We start from the raw sequence: 20,942 nt of genomic DNA, 5'->3' as shown, positions 1-20,942 counted from the left end.
AATCTTCTTATTACTCAAGAGTCTTGGTGAACTAGTGCTCTATCCTTCATCTTAGAATATAAGGGCTATTCGGTAAAGGTTGTTAGAGCACTGAACTGGCTGTGATCGTCCTAGGTTAATTAGTTAATAATATTCTTTCTTTTTCCCTTCTTTCTTTCTAAAAACAATAACTGAAGACAGTGAATAATGCTTCACTTACATAATTGGGATCTTTAGAGAGCCATTCTTTGCCATGGTTTCCCCAGATTTGACAACGTCTTCAGAGGGTAGATAAGTGAATTTTGTGAGTCATACTTTTTAAATGATTTTGCAATGTCCTGTGATAACTTTCTTTATATATTTTTACTTGATTTTGTTACAGAAGTGGGCCAGGAGATTTCAAATTGTGTTTAATAAAATCACTGCAGCTTTGTGGCCCCTGTGATACTCTGTATATTAGAAATAGAGGGAATGGTACTGAGTAAAGCAGAGCGATAGTCTTCACCTGTAAATAACCCCCTACTTCTCTGGACATCAGTTTTCCTTTCATTTATAAATTGAGGGATTTTGAGCACAATGTCTCCACAGTACAAGCCCAAGGTCTAAATTTATGATTCTATGGTGCTAGAAGATTTATGACTAGTTCTACAGGATTTATGACCATCAGAACAACAACAACAAAAACGAAAGTTTTTTCTAGAACTTCACCATGGAGGTAGGCATGGAATCAACTCTCTTAGCTAAGAAGCTAAGAGCAAAATAAAGCTTTGGGTGGTGAGGTCATCAAGACCCCGTGGGAAGGGAAGCCCAAGCTCTCTGGGCTTTCCTCTGGTGAAAACGACCTGCCATGTTCCGGACTCTTCTCCTCACCAAGTCCTCTATGTTTGATCTAAACATGATTTAATCGAATCAGTAGGAAAGGGTGCATCACAATAAATCACTCTAAGGGTAGAGAATGTTGTGCCCTGCACTTTTTATTCAATAGTTACAGATTGAGGATGAATGTAAAGGACTTTACTATTTAGTAACATTATGAGTTTTCAGTTTTTAAAATGTACTTCTCCTATTCACCCCTAGAAGACATGCAGCCAAATTGACTTTGACCAAAAGCATTTGAGATGGTTTCCAATTATTTGTGGTATACAACCCAAAACATTTATCATAATTTTCCAGATGGGGAAATAAGAGACACGCAAACATTAAATTATTTGTCCTTGGGTCAGAATTTAACCCAATCAAGTTTTCTTTCTCCTATAGAAAGAGATTATTACCACAGGGAGGGAAAAAAAGATAACGTTTGAAGTTGCTATAGGCTGTGTTAATTACTGGATATCCTGAAAAGGTCATTTAAGATTCCTGATTGCCAAAAAAGGTGTTTTTGTTGAAGTTACTTTTAGCTGAAAGTCTAGGGATTCTTTTAATTCTATCTTTTAGCTAAAAATTTCTAGAAACCATTGTGGGTTTTTTTGAGAATTCTCCTTTTTAATATTGTGTGAAAATAATGATTTGGTTTGTAGTCAGCTTTTAATATGGAATAATGCTATGTACTGCATTTCATTCATCCAGTGCTTACTCTCTAGTTGTAAGTTGCAGGCAAACACACCTATACGTCAAATTAAACTCCTACTTACATGATTACACCATTGAAGTCTTTCTGTAACCCTTGAGTTATCTATAAGACAACTCTAAAACACAAACAGGCTTTATTTTGTTTTGGTTCTAGGCCTGACCTTGTGAACGGTATGGCTGAATTAATGGGAAGCCAAACAAATCCAAGAAAGAATATACAAGTGGTCATTTTTCTACTATTAAGTATTTAACTGGAAACTGTATTTCTTCACAACTGGACATTTAACACACCACACAGAATTCTAGATTTTTACTCACAAAGAAATTCCCATTTCTTAATATGGCTTAAAGCAGGAATTATATACACTGTATACACACACACACACACACACACACACAGGATCTATAGATAAATGTATATACAGAGGGTGCCAAAAAAATGTATACACATTTTAAAAAAGGAAAACTATTAAAATTGTAATACTCAACATACACTGATAACAAAAGGTGAATGTAAGTCACATGTGACTTCTGCAATTACAAGAGGTACTCAAAGTGGTTACCATCCGCGTAATTTTAATAGTTTTTTTCCTTTCTTAAAATGTGTATACATTTTTTTGGCACTCTCTGTGATTATACATGTGTACATTAAATTATCCATCTCAACTCAGGAACGCTCTCTGCTCTGCCCCCTAGTGCCCAAGAGATGAGATGCTGTAAAACAGTCCCTCTCTGAGCCAGATGGTGGACGTTTCAGACCCTTCACTATCCCTTTAGTTATTTTACTGAACATCACTTTCAGTACTCTTCCTTATAGGCAATATCTATTCAAATAAATTGAGAGCCACTTTTTCCCGCACCCTAGCGAAGCATTCTTTACATGTGCCCTCATCAGCTGTTAATGTATGATTCCATGTTTCAGAGTCTCCCACCCTCCGCAGATCGTTCTGCCCATTCCTGACTGGGAACCAGAAGAGGAGCCCCGCAAAGAGGAGGGAGTTGGACCCTTGGTGGAACATATTTATGAGGTAGATGTTGTTTCTGTTGAAGCTGTGTTTGGGGGTTATTCTTATGCTCTTTACTAATGAGTTCTTGATAGCATTTTAAAAGACACCAATATAAAATCTGAGCTTTACATACTGCCTGGATTCTTGCTGTTATGCTATCACATTGCAATGGGTGGTGGTGGGGTGTCCTGTTAAGTAACCACTATATAGTCCCTTACTTTTTAGTGGTGAGAGCCATTATATAGCGAGAAACATTTTATCTTGTTACTGTTGTTCTTTTTAAAATGTTCTTTACTTCCTCTCTTTTTAATCCTTGGATGGTCTAATCATGCAAGGGACTACCTCCCTAGACTTTATTTCACTTCTTCCTACAATTTCAGATAGCCTTAAAATCCACCTACCTTGTAAACTGAAAGTCACCAACCAGAAGGGACCAGACAGAAAATTTTATGGATTATTCACTATTGCACAAAAAAATGCATATGGAATATATTTGATGGGTAGATGGTAGATAGATAAGAATAATTTTACTGTTCGTTCAAATAACCCAAATTGGACATGAATAACTGATTCATGCCTATTCATGAGATTTGAAATAATCCATAGATTAGCACACTATTTTCCAGCAGCAAACCAGTGTCTCATGAAAAAAACCCTGATGATCTTTTACCCCTTCAAATGTTAAATCGTGACTAGGGAAGAGTTTTGTTGATACATCATGTGAAACATTTAAATCTTGTACAGTTAGAAACCAAGATACAGTAAAGTGTTAGTTTAGTAGTCGTTCTTTTTTTTTTTTTTTTTTTAATAAAGTCAGTGCTCTCGGTGGAGAATAGTTATTCTTCCTGTTCATTTTCAAGAGACCAGGAATGGAATTTTGATAAAAACGATGTTCCAAGCCATTTTCCATTTGGGGTTCCTTCTTGATTGATGTCCTCTGTCCATTTCCTACGTAACTCATACCACTAACCTAATAATTCTGGCTATGACTTTCATCTTAAACTGCATTCTCTACAGTTAACAATAAAGCCATCTCAAAACTGATGAACTGTTTACATGTATAGGAAAGAAGTATCAACTCCTGTGCAGTGTCATCATGAAAACCTCTGTCATCCTCCCAACCTGTGGTTCAGTCAGAAGCCCTGTCCAAACCTGGATCAAAGCTTTGCCTTAAGCTCTCTTGATAGTAAAAGGATAACACAGTCCCCAAGGCCACTTGGATTAAGAACTTCACTGGAAAAAAAAGGCTGTCAAATAATTTATTAAACCTCGTGTGCACCGGTTTCTACTTAAGAATGCCTAAACATTCAAGTTTGAAACCATATTCAAATTCAATCATTCTCAGGGCCACCCTGTTTCTAATCTTAGCTAAATGGATCAAAAAATTTTAGGGTAATAATCAATAGAGCCAAAAGCAGTCATCGAATGCTTCTTACATGCTAATCTCATGTCTCAAAAATATACTGTCATCAGTAGATGCCATGTTGCTTTGACCATGTGAAGTAAATGGGCCACCTAATAAGGAAAACTAATTATAAATTGTTTTATTGGACCATGATAATTGTCAGAACTGTGAGGAAAAAAAGACAAAAGTTCCCTGCTAACTTTGAATTTTTTTTACAACCACAATAATTTAAATATCCTTAGTGTTTTTTGCAAGCTGTTTTGTGTCCTGCAAGTACAGGATTCATGTGTTTAAAAATGTTCATCTCTTTATGAGAGGCAGTCTTTCTTTCCCTGTGACTCGCTGATTAAAACAGAAGGAGCTCAGCTTTGAAATGCACACTTGAAGTGAACTGTGGTGAGCCTGGCTCTCTGGCGTTTGATGGATAGCCATTTTTCCAGAGGGTGAAAGAGAGTGCATCGCATATGGTTGCAATTGACAAGTCAGTAGTCAGGAAAGAGGCGATTTCAATGTAAAGAAAGAATAACTAGGTCTTGAAAGCATATAATTCACATTGCATTTCTAGCACTGTGAGTAAATTAATATAAATTTAAGGTAAGCATCACATTGATCAGACACGGTTAATGTGGTCTTTGGGGAGGAAATCTGCTCTTAGAGCCTCACAGATTGAAGAGTCTTCCCTGAGCACCACACATCTTGCTTTCAGAGCCCTCTCTTGCTTACAGAAACTCTATTTCCTATTTTCCACAGTCATAGTCCAGATGACTTAAAACTAAAATTACAGGCTTTATAAATGGGTACAGAGTATGTAGAGTTTGATTTCCTCCTGCTGCCTGAGTTGTACTGTGACATGTTGTGTCCCTTGCTCGTAGCTGCACAATATTGGACCAAGTGCCATCAGTGACACACTTCTGGAGGTGGGCTGGCCATTCTCTGCCCGAGATGAATTTCTCCTTTATATTTTTCATATTCAAACTCTGGGACCTCTACAATGTCAAACAAATCCTGACATCAACCCGCAGGATATAAAGGTAGGAGCCTGGTATAACCAGCAGCTTTGTTTATTTTTTTTAAGGTAAGGTAAAAAAAACAAAACAAAAACAAAAACACAAAACACACACAAAAAAGAACAGTGGCTTGTAAAAGAAAGCAAAGTAATTATAAGTTATTTCCATGATAATTGTCCAGACCTTTTCTTTCAGTTTTGTAGTTAAAATGCCAGACCTAACTTAAAATATCATTCCTAGAAAACTTAAATTTCTCTTAGTGTTATTGCTCATGGTGACTTGTTATTTATTTAGCCTATTTCAATATGTACTTGTTATATATGGTTTGACTATCAGCACAACCAAACTAAAATCATTGACATGTCATGTTTTGCAGAATTTGTACAAAATGCTATTTTTAAAGTCTTTTTGGTATATTGCCAAAAGTCATGCGGATCTTTGCCAAAACAGCTTTTCCAGCTGTTGCCAATAGCGAGTGATGAAATGCGATAATTTGCCAAAGGCCATCTCACTGCCCTGAGAACCCCCAGACTGGAATTTTCAGGACCCCATTCTTTAGTGATGCTTATAGAGAAGCCAAGAGCACTGCCTGTCAAACTCTCAAGGGTATCCGAATCACCTGGGACTCTGGGATACAGGGTCCAGGGTGGGGCCCCGAGGGGCTATCTTTTGGCACATGCCCACCTGATATCCACGAGGCTGGTTTGGTCACACTTCAGCTAACGAGGAGCTGAAGCATCCAGAGAGCTGATCCCATCCAGATTAAGTTCCAAATTTGGCTTTAGGTTCCTTCTGGAAAGGAAAGAAATTAATTAGCATAAGCCCTTGAAAATGTCACATTTGAATGAAGAAAAAAAAAAAAAACCTTGTTAATCAGATGTCCTCACAAGAGAACTTCATTTAAGAATGAACATCCCCTAGTGGCTGCAGGGACATAGTGTCACCATGAGAAATGATACAGAGGGCAGTTTCCTGAAACACTCACTCAACAGTCCGGGACACAGGTCTCCCTCTACTTTCAACCAGAGACACTGGGACATTGCCCGTTATGAAAGGCTTTCTTTTTTCAGCTCAACATGCCTTCTGTTCAGAGAGGGGAAGACTAAAAGGGGGTTCAGTATTAAAAGATTTATGGGGCAACCAGCTTCCTTCTTTATGGGGAAATAATAAAGAAGACCACTTGTATTCCACGAAATTATTTAAAATACTCCCTCCCTGGAATTTTTTTCCATTTCCTCTCTCTTTGCTTTGCATTGAGATGATTTTCGCAAAATCATCTTCATAGACAGTAGCTTATTATAAAATAACATCTTCAAACGTTACTGTGTAACACTGAAATCATTAAAACATATCCTGTTCTGCAGTTAACATACACTCTATTTCCGTCATGGATGCTTGGAGCACGTGATTATGCAGGAGGTCTCTAACGCTCTTTGAGTGTAATGTTTAGTTTGTATCTGACACTATTTATATATGTTTGTATATATTATGTAACTTGTTTAATGTGCACCATGTTGGTTGTATTTTTTTTCTCTGTTGCAATTTAACAATCATTTACAGTGACTGGCATAGAACAAATAGATAACTTGCCTTAAATGTTGACAGATTCATGCAAACTGAGTGGTAGTAAATAGTAAGCACCTGCATTCCCTGCTACCCAGTTATTCTTTAAGTGTAGACTTTAATTAAAAATCTGTCAGAGGTGAGTAATTTTTAAAAAGCAACTTAATTATGGTCCTTCTATAAAATTCTCAATCAGTGGAAAATCAATGTAAGATTTGATTACAATATGAAGTACAGCTCCCTAAAATAACAAATTATAACAAATGCATGAATTCTTGAAATTCTGAATACGTGGGACACTTGAAATGTTATTACTTTCAGGTTCTCAAAGTACTGTTACCTGTATTCAATAAGCATGACCCAGAGAGTCTAAAAGAGCTTTTACCAATAAATACATTTTAAAAATTTATAGTCAGTTTATATCAGTAACTATAAACAATTGAGAGTACTTGAAGATTATTTTCCTTTTAAGATATTAAATAATTTCTTGGTGAAGTCATTAGTAATTTACTTAGCAATTTAGTTCTTCCTAGATAACTCAAACAAAGCCAAAGCCTATTTTCTGTCTTAAATATGAATTGGAAATTAGTCAGGAACAAATTATTTATTATATCTTGTTATCTTCAAAAGAATAGGCCTGGGAAATTTTTAAATTTAATATCAATTTCAGATTCTTACATCAAAGCTAATTGCCTTTTGTTTGTTTTTTAATTCAACTATAGATGGTTTTATTTTTAACTATCTATAGTTATTTTTTTAACATGTTTCTTTAAGTAGTAGAGAGAAAGTAGGTTTAGTAAAAGGATCAGGGAAGCAGAAATATATTTGCATAGGCAAGAATTAAATTCCAGTATTAAATCTTACCCACTGAGGAGTGGACTATGGTAAAATTCCTTACTATTTGGTTATCGAATTTCTCTCTTTTTTTTTAATTAAAGTTTGTTGGGGTGACAATTGTTAGTAAAGTTACATAGGTTTCAGGTGTACAATTCTTTAATACATCATCTACATATCACATTGTGTTCACCAATGGAAGGAGTCAGTTCTTTTTCCATCACCATATATTTGACCCTCTTTATCCTCCTGTACCACTCTCTCGTAACCATTAAACTATTGTCTATGTCTATGAGTTTTTATTTCTTCATTTGTTTGTCTTGTCCCTTTGTTGTGTTCAGTTTTATATCCCACATATCAATGAAATCACATGGTTCTCGACTTTTTCTGTCTGAATTTCTTTATAAATGGGGAGTACCTCTTAAAACATCTGTCTCTGTGAGCAGTCAATTTTCAACAAATCCTTTCTGAGCATGCTCCAGTCCCCACTGGACTAGCCACCAAAATATCCCAACTGTGGACCTGTCAGAGGGAGAACTACCACCCCAATTTCCTGATGCTTCCTCTGGAAGATTTTCAGAGTTCTCCACCATGTTTTCCTCTTCCACCACTCAGATGATTTCCTTTCAGCAAAATCCTTTTCTCTCTTGTTCACATGCACTTTTTTAGTTACTTTCTACCTCCTGTATTTATATTTTTGCCCACTTACCATTGAAAGCAGCTTCTTCCTTCACTGTCTCTTTTCAGTGCTCACAAGTTTCTAAGCAGATTTGCTTATGAAGAAGAAACCGTCAGATTTCCTCAGAAACATTTTCTAGGCTACCCAATCCAAGGAATCAGTGCCACCAACTCGAAAACCTTTACAATTCCCCAGTAGCTTCTGCAGCATGCCCACAACATTTCCTTCTAATTAAATGTATCAGCGTTTAACACAATGTACTTAACACGATGTTTTTCTCTACTTTTAAAATTACTCATATAGCAACTGTCCTGGCTTTACCTTTTTATTACAAATATATAATTTGCTGCATCAAAGACATCCTGTGGATAAAATAGATTTTGTGTGTGTGTGTGAGCTGGCTTGAGAACTGGACCACCATTTATAACATCATTTCTAAACATAAATATATGCTGAGTGCCAAACGTCTAGCCTAAAACCTTCTGAAATACAATCCGTCTATTAATTGAATATATATTCCAACTGTGACTCTCCTCACATAAGCCTCAAAGTCCGAAAAGGCCTGAACAGGGTTCAGTTTTCACAATAATAACGGGTACGATTTGGTTATACAGGCAAGTTTTGAAAAGCACACACTGGCTGCCTTTGAAAGCCACTCACTACCATGGTCATTCTGTCCCCTGTGGCTGTTTAAGAAGACGGTGCCCAGGAGATCTCAGCCACATGCACCTCACTTGGTGCCCAAATACAGAGCAGCAACAACTGAATTAGGGTTGGAGTGCTGTCAGCCAGGACACACTCACATGCCACGAGAAGTCGGTGCGTTCTTTTGTTTAACGACTTGCCTCATAACAGGTGTCATGGGGATTCGCTTAGCCTGCTTTGTCAACACTGTCCGAACATGCAAGTGTGAGGGTCAGTGGCATCATGAGCGGATGATGGGGTTCCGGAAAAGCCGAGGGGCCTGCCTAGCCCCTCGTGGTAGCCAGCTCAAGCGGGCGTGACTGTGTGGCCGTGCCTCGGGCACACTCACTGCTGCTTTCCCTTGGGCCTGTCAGGGAGAAGGTTGCTGCTGTCTTTGGTTGTTTGTTCCTCCCGTGATGGTGTCACTCCATCGAGGTCATTTCTCTGTCTTCTGTAAACTTCGCGGCTTAAGCAGGTGGCCAGGAAGGTCCTGCGTCCCTGCCTCATGGTCCATGTCAAGAGGTAGAGGACTTTCATGGGGCAATTTCTCCGCATTCTACCTTCTACAACATTTTGAAACATTCAACTGTCTGCAGCACTCAGACCAATCCATTAAATCTAATTCATTCCAGATCCTTCTTGGAATAAAATTGTAGAGTTAAGTATTTCTCAACTATTCTAAAGGCAGTAAAATAATGGTTTCAAAATACCAATTTTCTTATTTCGGTGGAGTCTATCCTGAGGTTTGGAGAGCCCTTCAAACAGGCTATATGATTTCTAGATAAGATGACATTGAAAAACTAAACATTATTAAGTATCCGAAGGGCATAAAAAATAAAGGATTTTTTTAATTGGCAAAATTTTGTAATAAACAGCCAAGTGTGAGATGTGGAGAAAGGGCTATAGAATGTAAGACTGTTCTCAGGAGAGGGAAACAAACGAGATACTCAAATTCAATTTGTGTTAAGATCACAGTACAACACTCTGGGCCCAAGTTCAAGGAAGAATCCCGAGGTAGAAATGCTCCGACAGAGACTACACGGGGACAACCGTCACAAGAGAGAAAGCCAGTGTTGTATGAGGAACTGTCTTTGGAGCCTGGAAAGCAGGAGGTCCCGACTAAGAAATCGTCTCTTGAACAAGACCATTCCCACAGGAAGTCCAAATTACAATCAAATAGTACAAACATGGAAAGCAGAAACACAGAAAGCGTTCATCAAGATTATAGCCTTGCAAATGGTTTTTTTATTTGTTACATCAGTGATCCCACAGACAGTGGCTTGGCTTGGCAAATTTGCATAGTTTTGTCTTATCCTTAAGAGAATTTTCTTCCTTCATAACTGCCTCCACTTATTTACTGCCTCTTCTTAATTCAGAATGCAGGGATACTCACTCTATTCTCCTTCTCTCCTTTTCGTCTCTCTCTCTCTCTGTCTCTCTCTGTCTCTCTCTGTCTCTCTCTCTCTCTCTCTGAAAGAAGAATTTCGTTCACCCTTTACTTTTTAACAGTGCCTACAGATCCAATTGTTTGGCTACCGACAAGAATATACTCCCCGGGGCCAATTTGTCTTTCCCTTACCTTCTCTGTAAGATGGTCTTCAGGTTCTCATGTATGTTTTAAAATGTAAAACACATGTCCAACAACTAAGAAAAGCTTCAAAATTACCAATGGAAGGAATTAATTCTTTTAGTTAGGCTTTGCATGAACTTTTCAGGATGTTAAAAAAAAAATGGGTTTCTCTCCCAACAAATCCTTAAGCTTTATGTCTTAAAGAAAATTACATGGTACACTGAACCCCTGGGCTTGTCTCTACTTCAATTTAATTATAGGCGAAGAGTTACATGAGAGAAGTCCGCCATCTCTTGAATACTAGGAATACCTGAAATCCAAAGACAAATTACAAACAACAAAAAAGATAGTATGTGTTGCATTTGTTTGGGTTCACAGAGCCCTTAATTTTATTTCATCCAACTCTCTCCTTTAAAAGCTGCATTTCCAACTGTACTGTACATTCCAGCTACACAGTATCCCTTTAGCCCATAAATTTAAACCTATACCAGAGTGAAGAGTTTGGTGAAGAGTTATGAAAATAGAAAACTCCTGTTGGGGTCAAAATCTGAGTAACAGCTGGGGAAAGAACCATATTTACTAACAATTGTTTCCTTATTGCAAAAAGGAGCAATTCTCATATTTGTTCTGAAGAAGACACTTGAGTGTTTACCACCAGCTTCTCATAGCACTTGGCAAATGTTACTCTGAATTTGAGTGTCTGCCTAACATGGGTGCTGAGAGGCCTGCTTCCCTCACCTCTGAGGATTTCAGATTAAGGAAAAACATGACCTGTGGGTTCACGATCAATTGTGAAACAGGCTCCAAAAGTTCATTTGGAAAATAGGCTTTAACTGTTGTTTACATTTCTTGGAGTACTTTTTCCGTGTGCGTGTGTGTGTGTGTGTGTGTTTGTGTGTGTGTGTGTGTGTGTGTGTTTGGAGGTTTTGTTTTGTGTTTTGAAATAATTTCTGGAATACCATTTGAGAAAACTGGTTTGCAAGCCATTTGAAGACTTTCTGACTCTAGTGTTTAAGGGTAGCCTTCTTCTTTCTGCAAAACAGTGTTACTGAAAAAAGAAACATGTTTTATCAACCTCAGCTGTGTGATATATTCATTCTGTAGCTGGAAGTAAGTCCTATGTTTTACTGAAAGACCACTTGTAAATATTTGTGAATGATGACACAGCAGGGGCCACCACTATAGGAGGTTCATCTGTACACAAGCTGCATCACACAGGAAGTTGAAGAGTTTTCTTCTGTTATTTTACTACTACTATTACTACTAATAATAATAATAGTAGTAGTAGTAGTAATAATAAAATAATAATAATAATAATAATAATAATAATAATAATAATAATAATAGGCTGCAACTTGGGAATAAAGAAACATTCCCTAGTTCCTTCCAGTACCTCTTCTCTGTAGTTTGATCAAAGAGAGAGAGAAAGAGAAAGAGAGAGAGATTATATGATAGAAAATATAAGGGGATCTTAGAGATTTTCACAATTTTCTATGTAAGCTCAGATTCTAACCTGAAGCTGTTAAGGCTTTCCTATCAGACTCTCCTTGAGCAACGCCTGGCTTTCCCTCGTGCTCACTGAGCTAGGCCCTACCACTGTCTGGAATATTCGCTTCTCTCCAGTGGGCATGTGTGGGGCCGACTCTTCACTTCCATGCCTTCATCATCCCGGTCCTTTGAATGTCACTTAGAAGGACACCACCTCTGAAATATTCAATTCAACATCCAAGCCTCCAAATCAATCTTCAGTTTTTATAATTTTCTTGCTTCTCTCCACGAGAACTTTTCCTCCTTGATATGAAAACTTTCTCTGAGTTAGTTAACTCACCCCACTCTCAAGACTGCCCTTTGCCATACTTTCTTTCCTGCCAAGCCTGGAATCCACGATGAGTTGGTTGAAACATTCTTTTACAAGCTCCCTTACTTAGCCTCCCTTCTCCATCCTTCTAAGTCCCTGCCCAGAAAATCTCCATCATGCACGGCCCAGTATTTTGGCTTCTCTACCCTTTAGGCTGATGATGGGAAGTGCTCACTGGGCGGCCAGCATCTGGAGGAATCCCCCCTGCCATTCTGATGGTCTCTCTCTCCCACTGTCTTCGTTGGCTTCTCCACACCTTCATTACTTGTGTCTCCTATCCAGCCTCTCTAGCATTACTGTTAGCAGGTGACCTTAAAGCAAGAGAATCTTCAAATGGCCCATTTCCCCATCCCCTATTCTCCTACCCCCAACACACACACACACACACACACACACACACACACACACACACACACACCTTCTAATTGTCTCTTCCTCATCCCCAGCTCCTTTCTAACACTTTCAGAGGAAGGAGAGTTCTCCGAAATCCAGTCCCAGATTTAACTTTGCTACATTAAGTATCCCCTGTTTCCTGCATCCCCAACCTCTTCCTCTCTACTAGTTCCTTCCTCAGATTCTATAAACTTACTTAAATTTCCTCCATCTTCAAAACAAACAGTAAGCATATAACTTAGCTCTGCATCCTCTTCCAGAACGAGCCCCTTTTTCCTTCCATTTTTAGCCAAGCTGTACTTCCTGTCCCTATTTTCTTATTTCTCTTTTATTCTTATTGTAATTGTAAAATGGGGTTGGTTTTTGTTGTGAGTGTTGTTGTTGTTATTGTTTTCATGTTAAACAATACTAAATGTCCATCATAAGAATATATCAGGCAATGTGGAAAAACAAAAAAAAAATTTTTTAATTTCTGATAATGTCAACACTCATTTACTATTAGGTTTCCTATTTATTTATGCATTAATTTAATTTTCCATTTCACTATATTGCCAATAATTAAGTATACTCTTTAAAAATCAATAATATCATTATCATACTTAAAAATAAATTAGCAAAGCCTGCTTAATATAATCAAATCTGTACCACTGATAATATTTAAACGACTATTCTTCCAGATGTTTTTTTATTTATAGATATACAAGATAAGTATACATTCATTTTCTATTAAAATACACAATCTTATTATATACGCTCTTTTGTAACCTGCCTTTTTCCCTTACTCGGATTGTGTATCTTTCTAAATTACTATGTAGCTCTACATCACCATTTGAAAAACCATCCAGTAGTCTTTGTATTAATGTCATAATTTATTTAACCAGTAACCTAGATAAACCCATAAAGTTTTATAGTATTATCGTTGGTCTCCCTTATAAATCACTGCTAAGAACATCCATGTTTTGTTTTGGTGCTTTCTTATTCGGGAAACAAGGCTGCGTCTCATCTCTGAGCCACTGGGGATTGCTTCAATAGGAGAATAAGAAAAAGATTTAATTTCATACTTTTTCAAAAAGATTATCCATTTGTTCAAACCCATTCACTCTTTAGCTTCTGTAGTTCAATTTTCACCCATACTAATTCCCTGTTCAAGAAAGGTCATCCATAAATTCTTTGTCTTTTTTTCCTTTTTTTAAATTGGGATATAATTGACATATAACATTACATTAGTTTCAGGTGCACAACGTAATTCGGTATATGCACATCCTGCAAATGATCACCACAGTAAGTCTAGTTAGCTTCCATCACTACACAGTTATAATTTCTTTTCTTGTAAGGAGAGCTTTTAAGATCTACTCTCTTAGTAATGTTCAAATATACAACACAGTATTGTTAACTATAGTCACCATGCTGTGCATGACATCCCAGGACTTATTTATAACTGGAAGTTTGTGCCTTTTGACCCCCTCCACTCATTTCACCTGCCTGCCACCAATCTGGCAACCATTCCTCTCTTCCTTGTATCTAATGAGCTCCATTTTTGTTTGTTTGTTTGTTTGATTTTACATTCCACATATAAGTGAGATCATACACTATTTGTCTTTCTTTGTCTGACTTAGTTCATTAACATAATGTCCTCAAGGTCATCCATGTCACAAATAGCAAAATTTCCTTTTTATGGCTAAATAATATTCCATCAGAGGTAGGTAGATAGATGATAGATAGATAGACAGATAGATAGATACCACATTTTCTTTATCTATTCATCCATCCATGAACACTTAGGTTGCTTCCATGTCTTGGCAATTATAAATATTGCAGTGCACATGGGGATACAGATATCTTTTCAAATTAGCGTTTTCGTTTTCTTCAGATAAATACCCGAAGAAGTGGAATTGCTGGATCAGATGTCCATAATTTCTCAAGTGACAATTCAATGAATATATTTAGTACTAACGCTTCTTTACTTCTCTGCAGGATCTGGCATTCTTAGTTACTCCTATCTTTTTGCAATTTTCATGTCCTTAGGCTTCCATCGATTCATATTCCCATGTCTGCTGTCTTCTACCTTCTTTTTCCTCACTGTATCTCCTTCCCCTTCCTGTTTTCTGATATTTCCTGGGCTCTCCTGTGTGACTTCCTGCTTCTCGTTTTCCGTTTTCTCTCTGAGCAACTTAGACCACTCATCAGGCACTTAGGTACACCTTAATCGGTGCTTATGGGGAACAGCCATTGGGGGCACATCAAAGAGGGGCTGAGGTCCACCTGGGGCAGGTGAGCAGCAGGGAGCAGTGGGGAACAGTTCTACATGCCAGGGATCAGGCTGGAGGGGGCTCTTGTGAGAAATGAGGCTGGAAAGCAGACCGAGGCCAGTGCTTACACAGCTGTGTGTGACAGACCGGGAACTCTGGACTCTCTGTTTGTCCAGTAGATTTTTCTAGGTTCCTAGGATATCCTGAACCCTGTCATTTCATCTTTTGTGGGTCATCCTGCATCTGCAAAGTGGGACTGTCTTTTTTCATCCCACAGAGATGAGCATACAATTATAGCTCCTGCGACGACAAGGAACAACTGTATGAAAAAGATGTGCTTCTGGGAGATGGGGCGGAAAGAGCAGAAAATTAGGCTTCTGTATTCAGTTAGTCTAAAACAAAGACTGTTCATGGGATGTTACGTGTGATGTATTAGAACTCTCAAAATATGTATTCCGTCATCAGATGGACCCAGCCTGGAGCCTGAGATAAAATCCTAAATTCTAGAATATTAGGAAAACCAACTCAGGCCTGAAAACAAGCTCCATTACGGCACAGTGTTCGTGGGGCATGCTTTGGAAAAGTCATTTTCATTAGCATGTGGTTCTCTCCTGAGGCAGCATTTCTTAGAAATACAGGAGTGTGGGGCTCAGACATGCTGAAGTCTGGTCCTTGCTCACGTCAGGCTGTGTCCCCACGGTCAGCGCCTCATGTTGCTGTCACCTCAGGATCCATTCCTCACACAGAACTTTCCTCCGTTTAACCTACGCCAATACATAATGAGAGGAAAGTAATGAGAGAACAATGACTCAGGCTGGAAAGTCACTCCACGTTTCCTATCCTCTGGGGAAATCACGTCTGCTTAAAATCTCATCCTCACAAGATAAACTTTCCAGGTGCATTCCCCAAGCCTCACGAATGCCTCTACTTGGAGAATGGAAAGGTTGTTCCTTTTCGGTATGGTTCCTTTTGCTGTGGAACAGGCTGCTGGTAAGTCAGGACATGTCTGAATTTTCACGTGAATCATACTGAGTTGAGAAAAAAATTGCCTAGAGTTCAAGGCTCATGAAAAGGTAACAAGTGTTCATGGGTACGTGATATCTCTTCCTTCCGTTTACAGCCCGCTGACCCCCCAGACGACACCCCCGAGCTGAGCGCCTTTCTGCGAAACTCAACCATCCCTCACCTTGTCAGGAAAAGAGATGTGCCTGTGCTGGAGCTCCACAGACAGAACCCCGCAAAAATCCTGGTGAGTCATCGCGGGTACAGAACCGAGGAAACGATCGGATTGCACAGAACTCCCACATGCAGATGGTTTTAACGTCAAGTGTTGTTGTTCACTCTCCTCCAATGCTCAGATACGCCTGACATTTTTCTGGCGGGACATATTGTGAGAAATAAAAGTGATTTTTCTATGGGGACTAATGAGTATTTGCAATGTAACGTTTCCACCCTCTCAACCTGCCGCGGAGGCCACACTGGAGAAGTAATGATAAAAACATACAATGTGACTGTTCATGTATTTCAAGAACGTAAAGATTCGACTGTTAGCCTGTCCCCAGACATTGCACTGATGAGAGTTTGAAGTGAGGCTGAAGAAGGGCTGCCCGTGCCATGCCTGGGTTTTTGGACTCTTACACCTGTCAGCGTCCTCTGCTTGTCCGCAAGAGATGAGAAGGGCGTTTTCCGCTTTCCTGGCCAAAACTCCCACAGAGCCTTAGCACTGGAGTCTGTGATAGATCTAGTCTGAGCTTAGTCAGCACTTTGCAAAACTGGGGCCAGCATGCCTGAGTCAGCATTCTGAATCCAATTCTTTCACTTGTTGTAATTTGAATGTTAATGTCACTGAACTATCCACGTAAAAGGGTTAGAATGGGTTTTTAAAAATATATATGTCTTGAACAGGCTCTGACATTTATTTATTTCATATTGACAATATAAAAAGTTTCAAATGTGGAAACGGATAGAAAAGTACAACAAGCAAGTCTGACTTAATGAGTTAAATATAAGTCAAGAGAGGAGCGTTTGTTATAATAGAACTCCCTGAAATTACATGGCAAAATCTATGGAAGTTGGCAGACTGTGATTCGATGATACTGCAACATTTTTAAAAACATAAACACAGGGAATCAATATGCTATTGAGTTTAGACTAAATTTATAAAATTATGCATATTATTATTTTTAAAAAGCTTCCAGGAGGAATAATAGAACAGAAAACAATAATTTAAGTCCTGGAGATGTAATGTACAGCATGGTGACTATAGTTAATAACACTGTACTGTATTTTTAAAAGTTGCTAAGCAAGTAAATCTTAAAAGTTCTCATCACAAGAAAAAAAAATGCAACTAAGTATGGTAACAGACATTAACTAGACTTACTGTGGTGATCATGTTGCAATATATATAAATATCAAATCATTATGTTATACATCTGAATCTGTCATTTATACCTCATTAAAAATTTTTAAATATTTTTTAAAAAGAAAATTATTAACATCTATAGAATTCTAATATGCAGTTGCAATGGGGAAGCCCTCTGGAGAACCAATGTCCAAACCTATGGGGACCAACAGTTTGGAAAATCAAGATTCAACTATGTTTTTTCAATTTCCACTTCAGCGTGTCTCATGAATACAAAAGACAGTGGAGATCAATAACCAAAATTCTTTTGTAAACTGTTGTGATCTGTTATAGGATAAGATTTTTTTCCTTCTATTTTGTTCTCATTAAAGATTTTTAATGCAAGATGATTTCTAACCTCTGAATAGCATAGAAACTTATTACTTGCAGATGAGAGCAAGGCAATCCTTGATTTCCATGTCTGTTTTTGTTAACTCGTGTTTTATTCCCTTTCTCTCTTATTGGTTGAAAAATTGCAAATCATATGCCTCCCCATGTCCTCAAGTCAAAATAATTCTGGATAGAAAGTGATTATGCAAAGTTTATTCTAAAATCAAAAGCTAAATAAGACCTCCCACCGTTTGTGTTTAGTTACAAACAACTTACTGGATCACATTTCTGATTAGGAATTTGAAAGTGCAAAATGCCAACATCCTGTGCTGGGCTCATAATTTCCAATTTGCATAGGAAAAATCTGTATCTGTAACACTGAAATGTAATTTCTCCCTGCCGAAGAATGTCCTTGCCTTTCTCATCTTGGGCCCCTGCTGCTTTTGCAGTTAATCACTCCCATCTCCTCTCCCAGCTTCCTTCTCCTTTCTCTAACTCAGTTTACAGAAACCATGTCTTTCTTAACCCTCTTCAGCACTCGGTACTGTTGACCACTTCCTGAAACCATCAGCTCCCTTGGCTTCTCCCAGAACATCCTCTCCTAGTTCTCTTCCTACCTTCTGAGTTCCCACTTTGACTATTTCATGGACTTCTCTCCCGCCCATCCGAAAGTGCCCCCGGAGCTCAGGGTTCCACCCTCAGCCCCTCCTCTTTTCTCTCATTGACTTTGCTCTTTCCAGGAAATTTCTTGCATTCTTAGGTGCCTCCCTCACTGCGCTGGAGACTCGGAGGGCTCGCTGGATATGTTCATCTGGATGTCTGATGGACACTCCAGTCCCCACATGTCCAAAACTCCATCTCCAGGTGCTGCTTCTCTAGAATTCGCAATCCCAGTAATGCCACTACCCATCGACCCAGTTCCCCAAGCCAAGACAGCGCCCTCCTCTCCTCCCTGTCCTTCATCCCAGCCTCCAGTTAGTCACCATGTATCGATTCTACTTCCGAAACTTCTCTAAAATGCATCTTCCTCTTGCCATTCCCACTGCCTCAGTTCAGGGCCTCATCATTTCTCACTTGGACTCTTGCAACAAGCACTTATCATCCTCCTCACCTCCCACTCTCCTCTCTCCATACTTTCCTCCCATACCACCTGGCCCCTGAAATACAAACATGATCATATCCCTTGCTTAAAATGCTTCATGGGCTCCCCGGTGCCTTCTGAATAAAATCTAAAGTGCTTAGCACAAATAGGAAGATTCTTTACCACCAACACTTTCTCTCTCCCCTATCTCATTGCCATCTGTCCACCCCACCCCCAAAGGTCCTTTTCTCCTCTTTCCTGAACATTCACCGATCTTATACGAGAGAACCACGTCCTCATCATCCTGTACGTCCTGGTAACTCTGTCTCACCCTTCAAGATTTGTTCTAAGCATCACTTTCTCCAAAATCTCTCAACAGACCTAGCTAGAATTCTCAATCTCAGTAATGCCAGGACCCACCATCTTCAGGGAGTTTACAAGAATTACCTCCTCTGACTCCCAGCCACTTTCACTTCCAGAGGGTGGGATTGGCCATACACAGCATGTCAAGTATGGAACATAGGTAAACATGGGCGTCCTCACAGGTGACGTGAACTGCAGAACTTTGAGAATTCCTGCTCCTGCTGGAGGCACAAGACCCTAAGCACCTCAGTGCCCAACTCCAGTAGAACAAGAGCAGCCGGGCCACCTGTGTTTGGAAACACCATGAAAAAAATCTAACCTTACTGCCATTTATCAGACACACATTACTGATCGTTTGGTTTTTAGATAGTTCTGAGTTTCTCAAAAAAAGTTCTCATGGCAGTGTATTCCTCAGGTTACTACTCTGTGGTTTATCAATTTCACTAAACTGAAATGTCTCAGTAAAATACTTCACATAAATCCAAGAAGCTGGGTTTTATTGAGCATCTATAGGTCAGTGCCCAGTGCTTGAGACATGAAAAATAAACAGTAGTCCACACAATCAATTCGTATCAGTGAGGGAGTGCAATTCGAGAAGTGCCATCCTATACATGAGCACATGGAAAATGGATGTGAAGTTTCCCTTTATTTCCATACTGGGATTCAGTCAGAAAATACGATTTGATAGGTAGAATGTCATTATAATGACTACTTTCCAGGAACATGCATGTCATATATTAAAGGTTACCTGTTATAAATTGGGTAATCCTAGAAACTAGTTTAAGAACAACTTCATGGATGGAACTCTCGGAAGACCCTGCTTTGTAACCAGGAAGTACTTTAGACGAAGAGAAGAATGTTATGGAAGAGATGCTTGTCAGTGGGTTAATAACTTTGGATCATTGAGATAATTAATATACACTCAGGGACCTCCCTGGAAAGCCTTCCAGAACTTTACTTAGTCCAGGGTCAGCTGTTGTGAATGTCTACAAGAAATGTCTTCCTGACTTCTGAGAAAATGAAACAACAATTCAATCGCTGCTGCAGGAAGCTTGTTTTAAGTCCTTAGAAAAGAGCTTAAATTTTGTGTTGTATTTATGTTCCATTTTATCTCTACATTACCACTGAAGTTGATGCATCATTGCTACGAAACTGTTTTTTTCTTGGTTGTTTCAATGTACTTGTTCTTCATTTAAATTATTAATTTATGGATTAGCTGATGGCTTCTGAGGACATAAGATATAAATAAATTGACTTAAATGTTGATTCTGAACTACAATCTAAAAACACTGATTTGCCACCACGGTTGTTGTTTTTTGCAGAATTGTACAAATATCGAGTGTTTACATATCTCCTGTGCAGTGGGACGACTAGAAGGAGGAGAAAGTGCAGTCCTGAAAGTCAGATCACGGTTATGGGCCAAGACATTTCTCCAGGTAATAAAAAACACAGAAGTACATACATGCTACTCACGGGAAACTTTTCTCAAAAGCTCAGTAGGACGCTTTTCTTTTTAACAATTTTTAATTTTTTAAAAATTTTCTGGTTTTTATTTAAAAATTTTTTTAGATTTACTTTTTTCGTTTTTAAAAATATTTTTTATTAAACTTATTGGGGTGACATTAGTTAGTAAAATTATATAGGTTTCAAGTGTACAATTCTATAATACATCATCTATGTATTGCATTGTGAGTTCACCACCCAAAGTCCATCACCATATATTTGGCCCCCTTTTCTCTCTTCTATCACCCCCCTCCCCTTCTACCCTCTGGTAACTGCTAAACTGTTATCCGTGTCTATGAGTTTTTGCATATATGTTTGTCTTGTTCATTTGTTGCTTTCACTTTATATCCCACATATGAGTGAAATCATATGGTAGCCAAGACATTGACACAACCGAAGTGTTCTTCAATAGTTGATTGAATAAAGAGGATGTGGTATATATACACAATGGAACATTATTCAGCCAC

The 20,942-nt window shown here is 38.5% G+C and overlaps 1 protein-coding gene across 2 annotated transcripts in view; it reads left to right on the top strand.

Annotated features, from left to right (window-relative positions):
* The window catches only part of ITGA8 (integrin subunit alpha 8), a 193,911-nt gene that overhangs the window by 152,617 nt on the left and 20,352 nt on the right, over positions 1–20,942 (top strand). For both annotated transcript variants that reach the window (XM_033100690.1, XM_033100689.1), the window contains exons 24-27: positions 2,471–2,576; positions 4,833–4,991; positions 15,918–16,046; positions 20,295–20,408. In XM_033100690.1, coding sequence (XP_032956581.1) covers positions 2,471–2,576; positions 4,833–4,991; positions 15,918–16,046; positions 20,295–20,408 — 508 coding nt within the window. The remainder of the gene's footprint in view (positions 1–2,470; positions 2,577–4,832; positions 4,992–15,917; positions 16,047–20,294; positions 20,409–20,942) is intronic.

The sequence above is a fragment of the Rhinolophus ferrumequinum genome (assembly GCF_004115265.2).
Source record: "Rhinolophus ferrumequinum isolate MPI-CBG mRhiFer1 chromosome 5 unlocalized genomic scaffold, mRhiFer1_v1.p scaffold_110_arrow_ctg1, whole genome shotgun sequence".
Lineage (NCBI taxonomy): Eukaryota > Metazoa > Chordata > Mammalia > Chiroptera > Rhinolophidae > Rhinolophus > Rhinolophus ferrumequinum.
The sequence above is the reverse complement of the archived record's forward strand: the minus strand, read 5'-3'. Positions and strand labels throughout refer to the sequence as shown.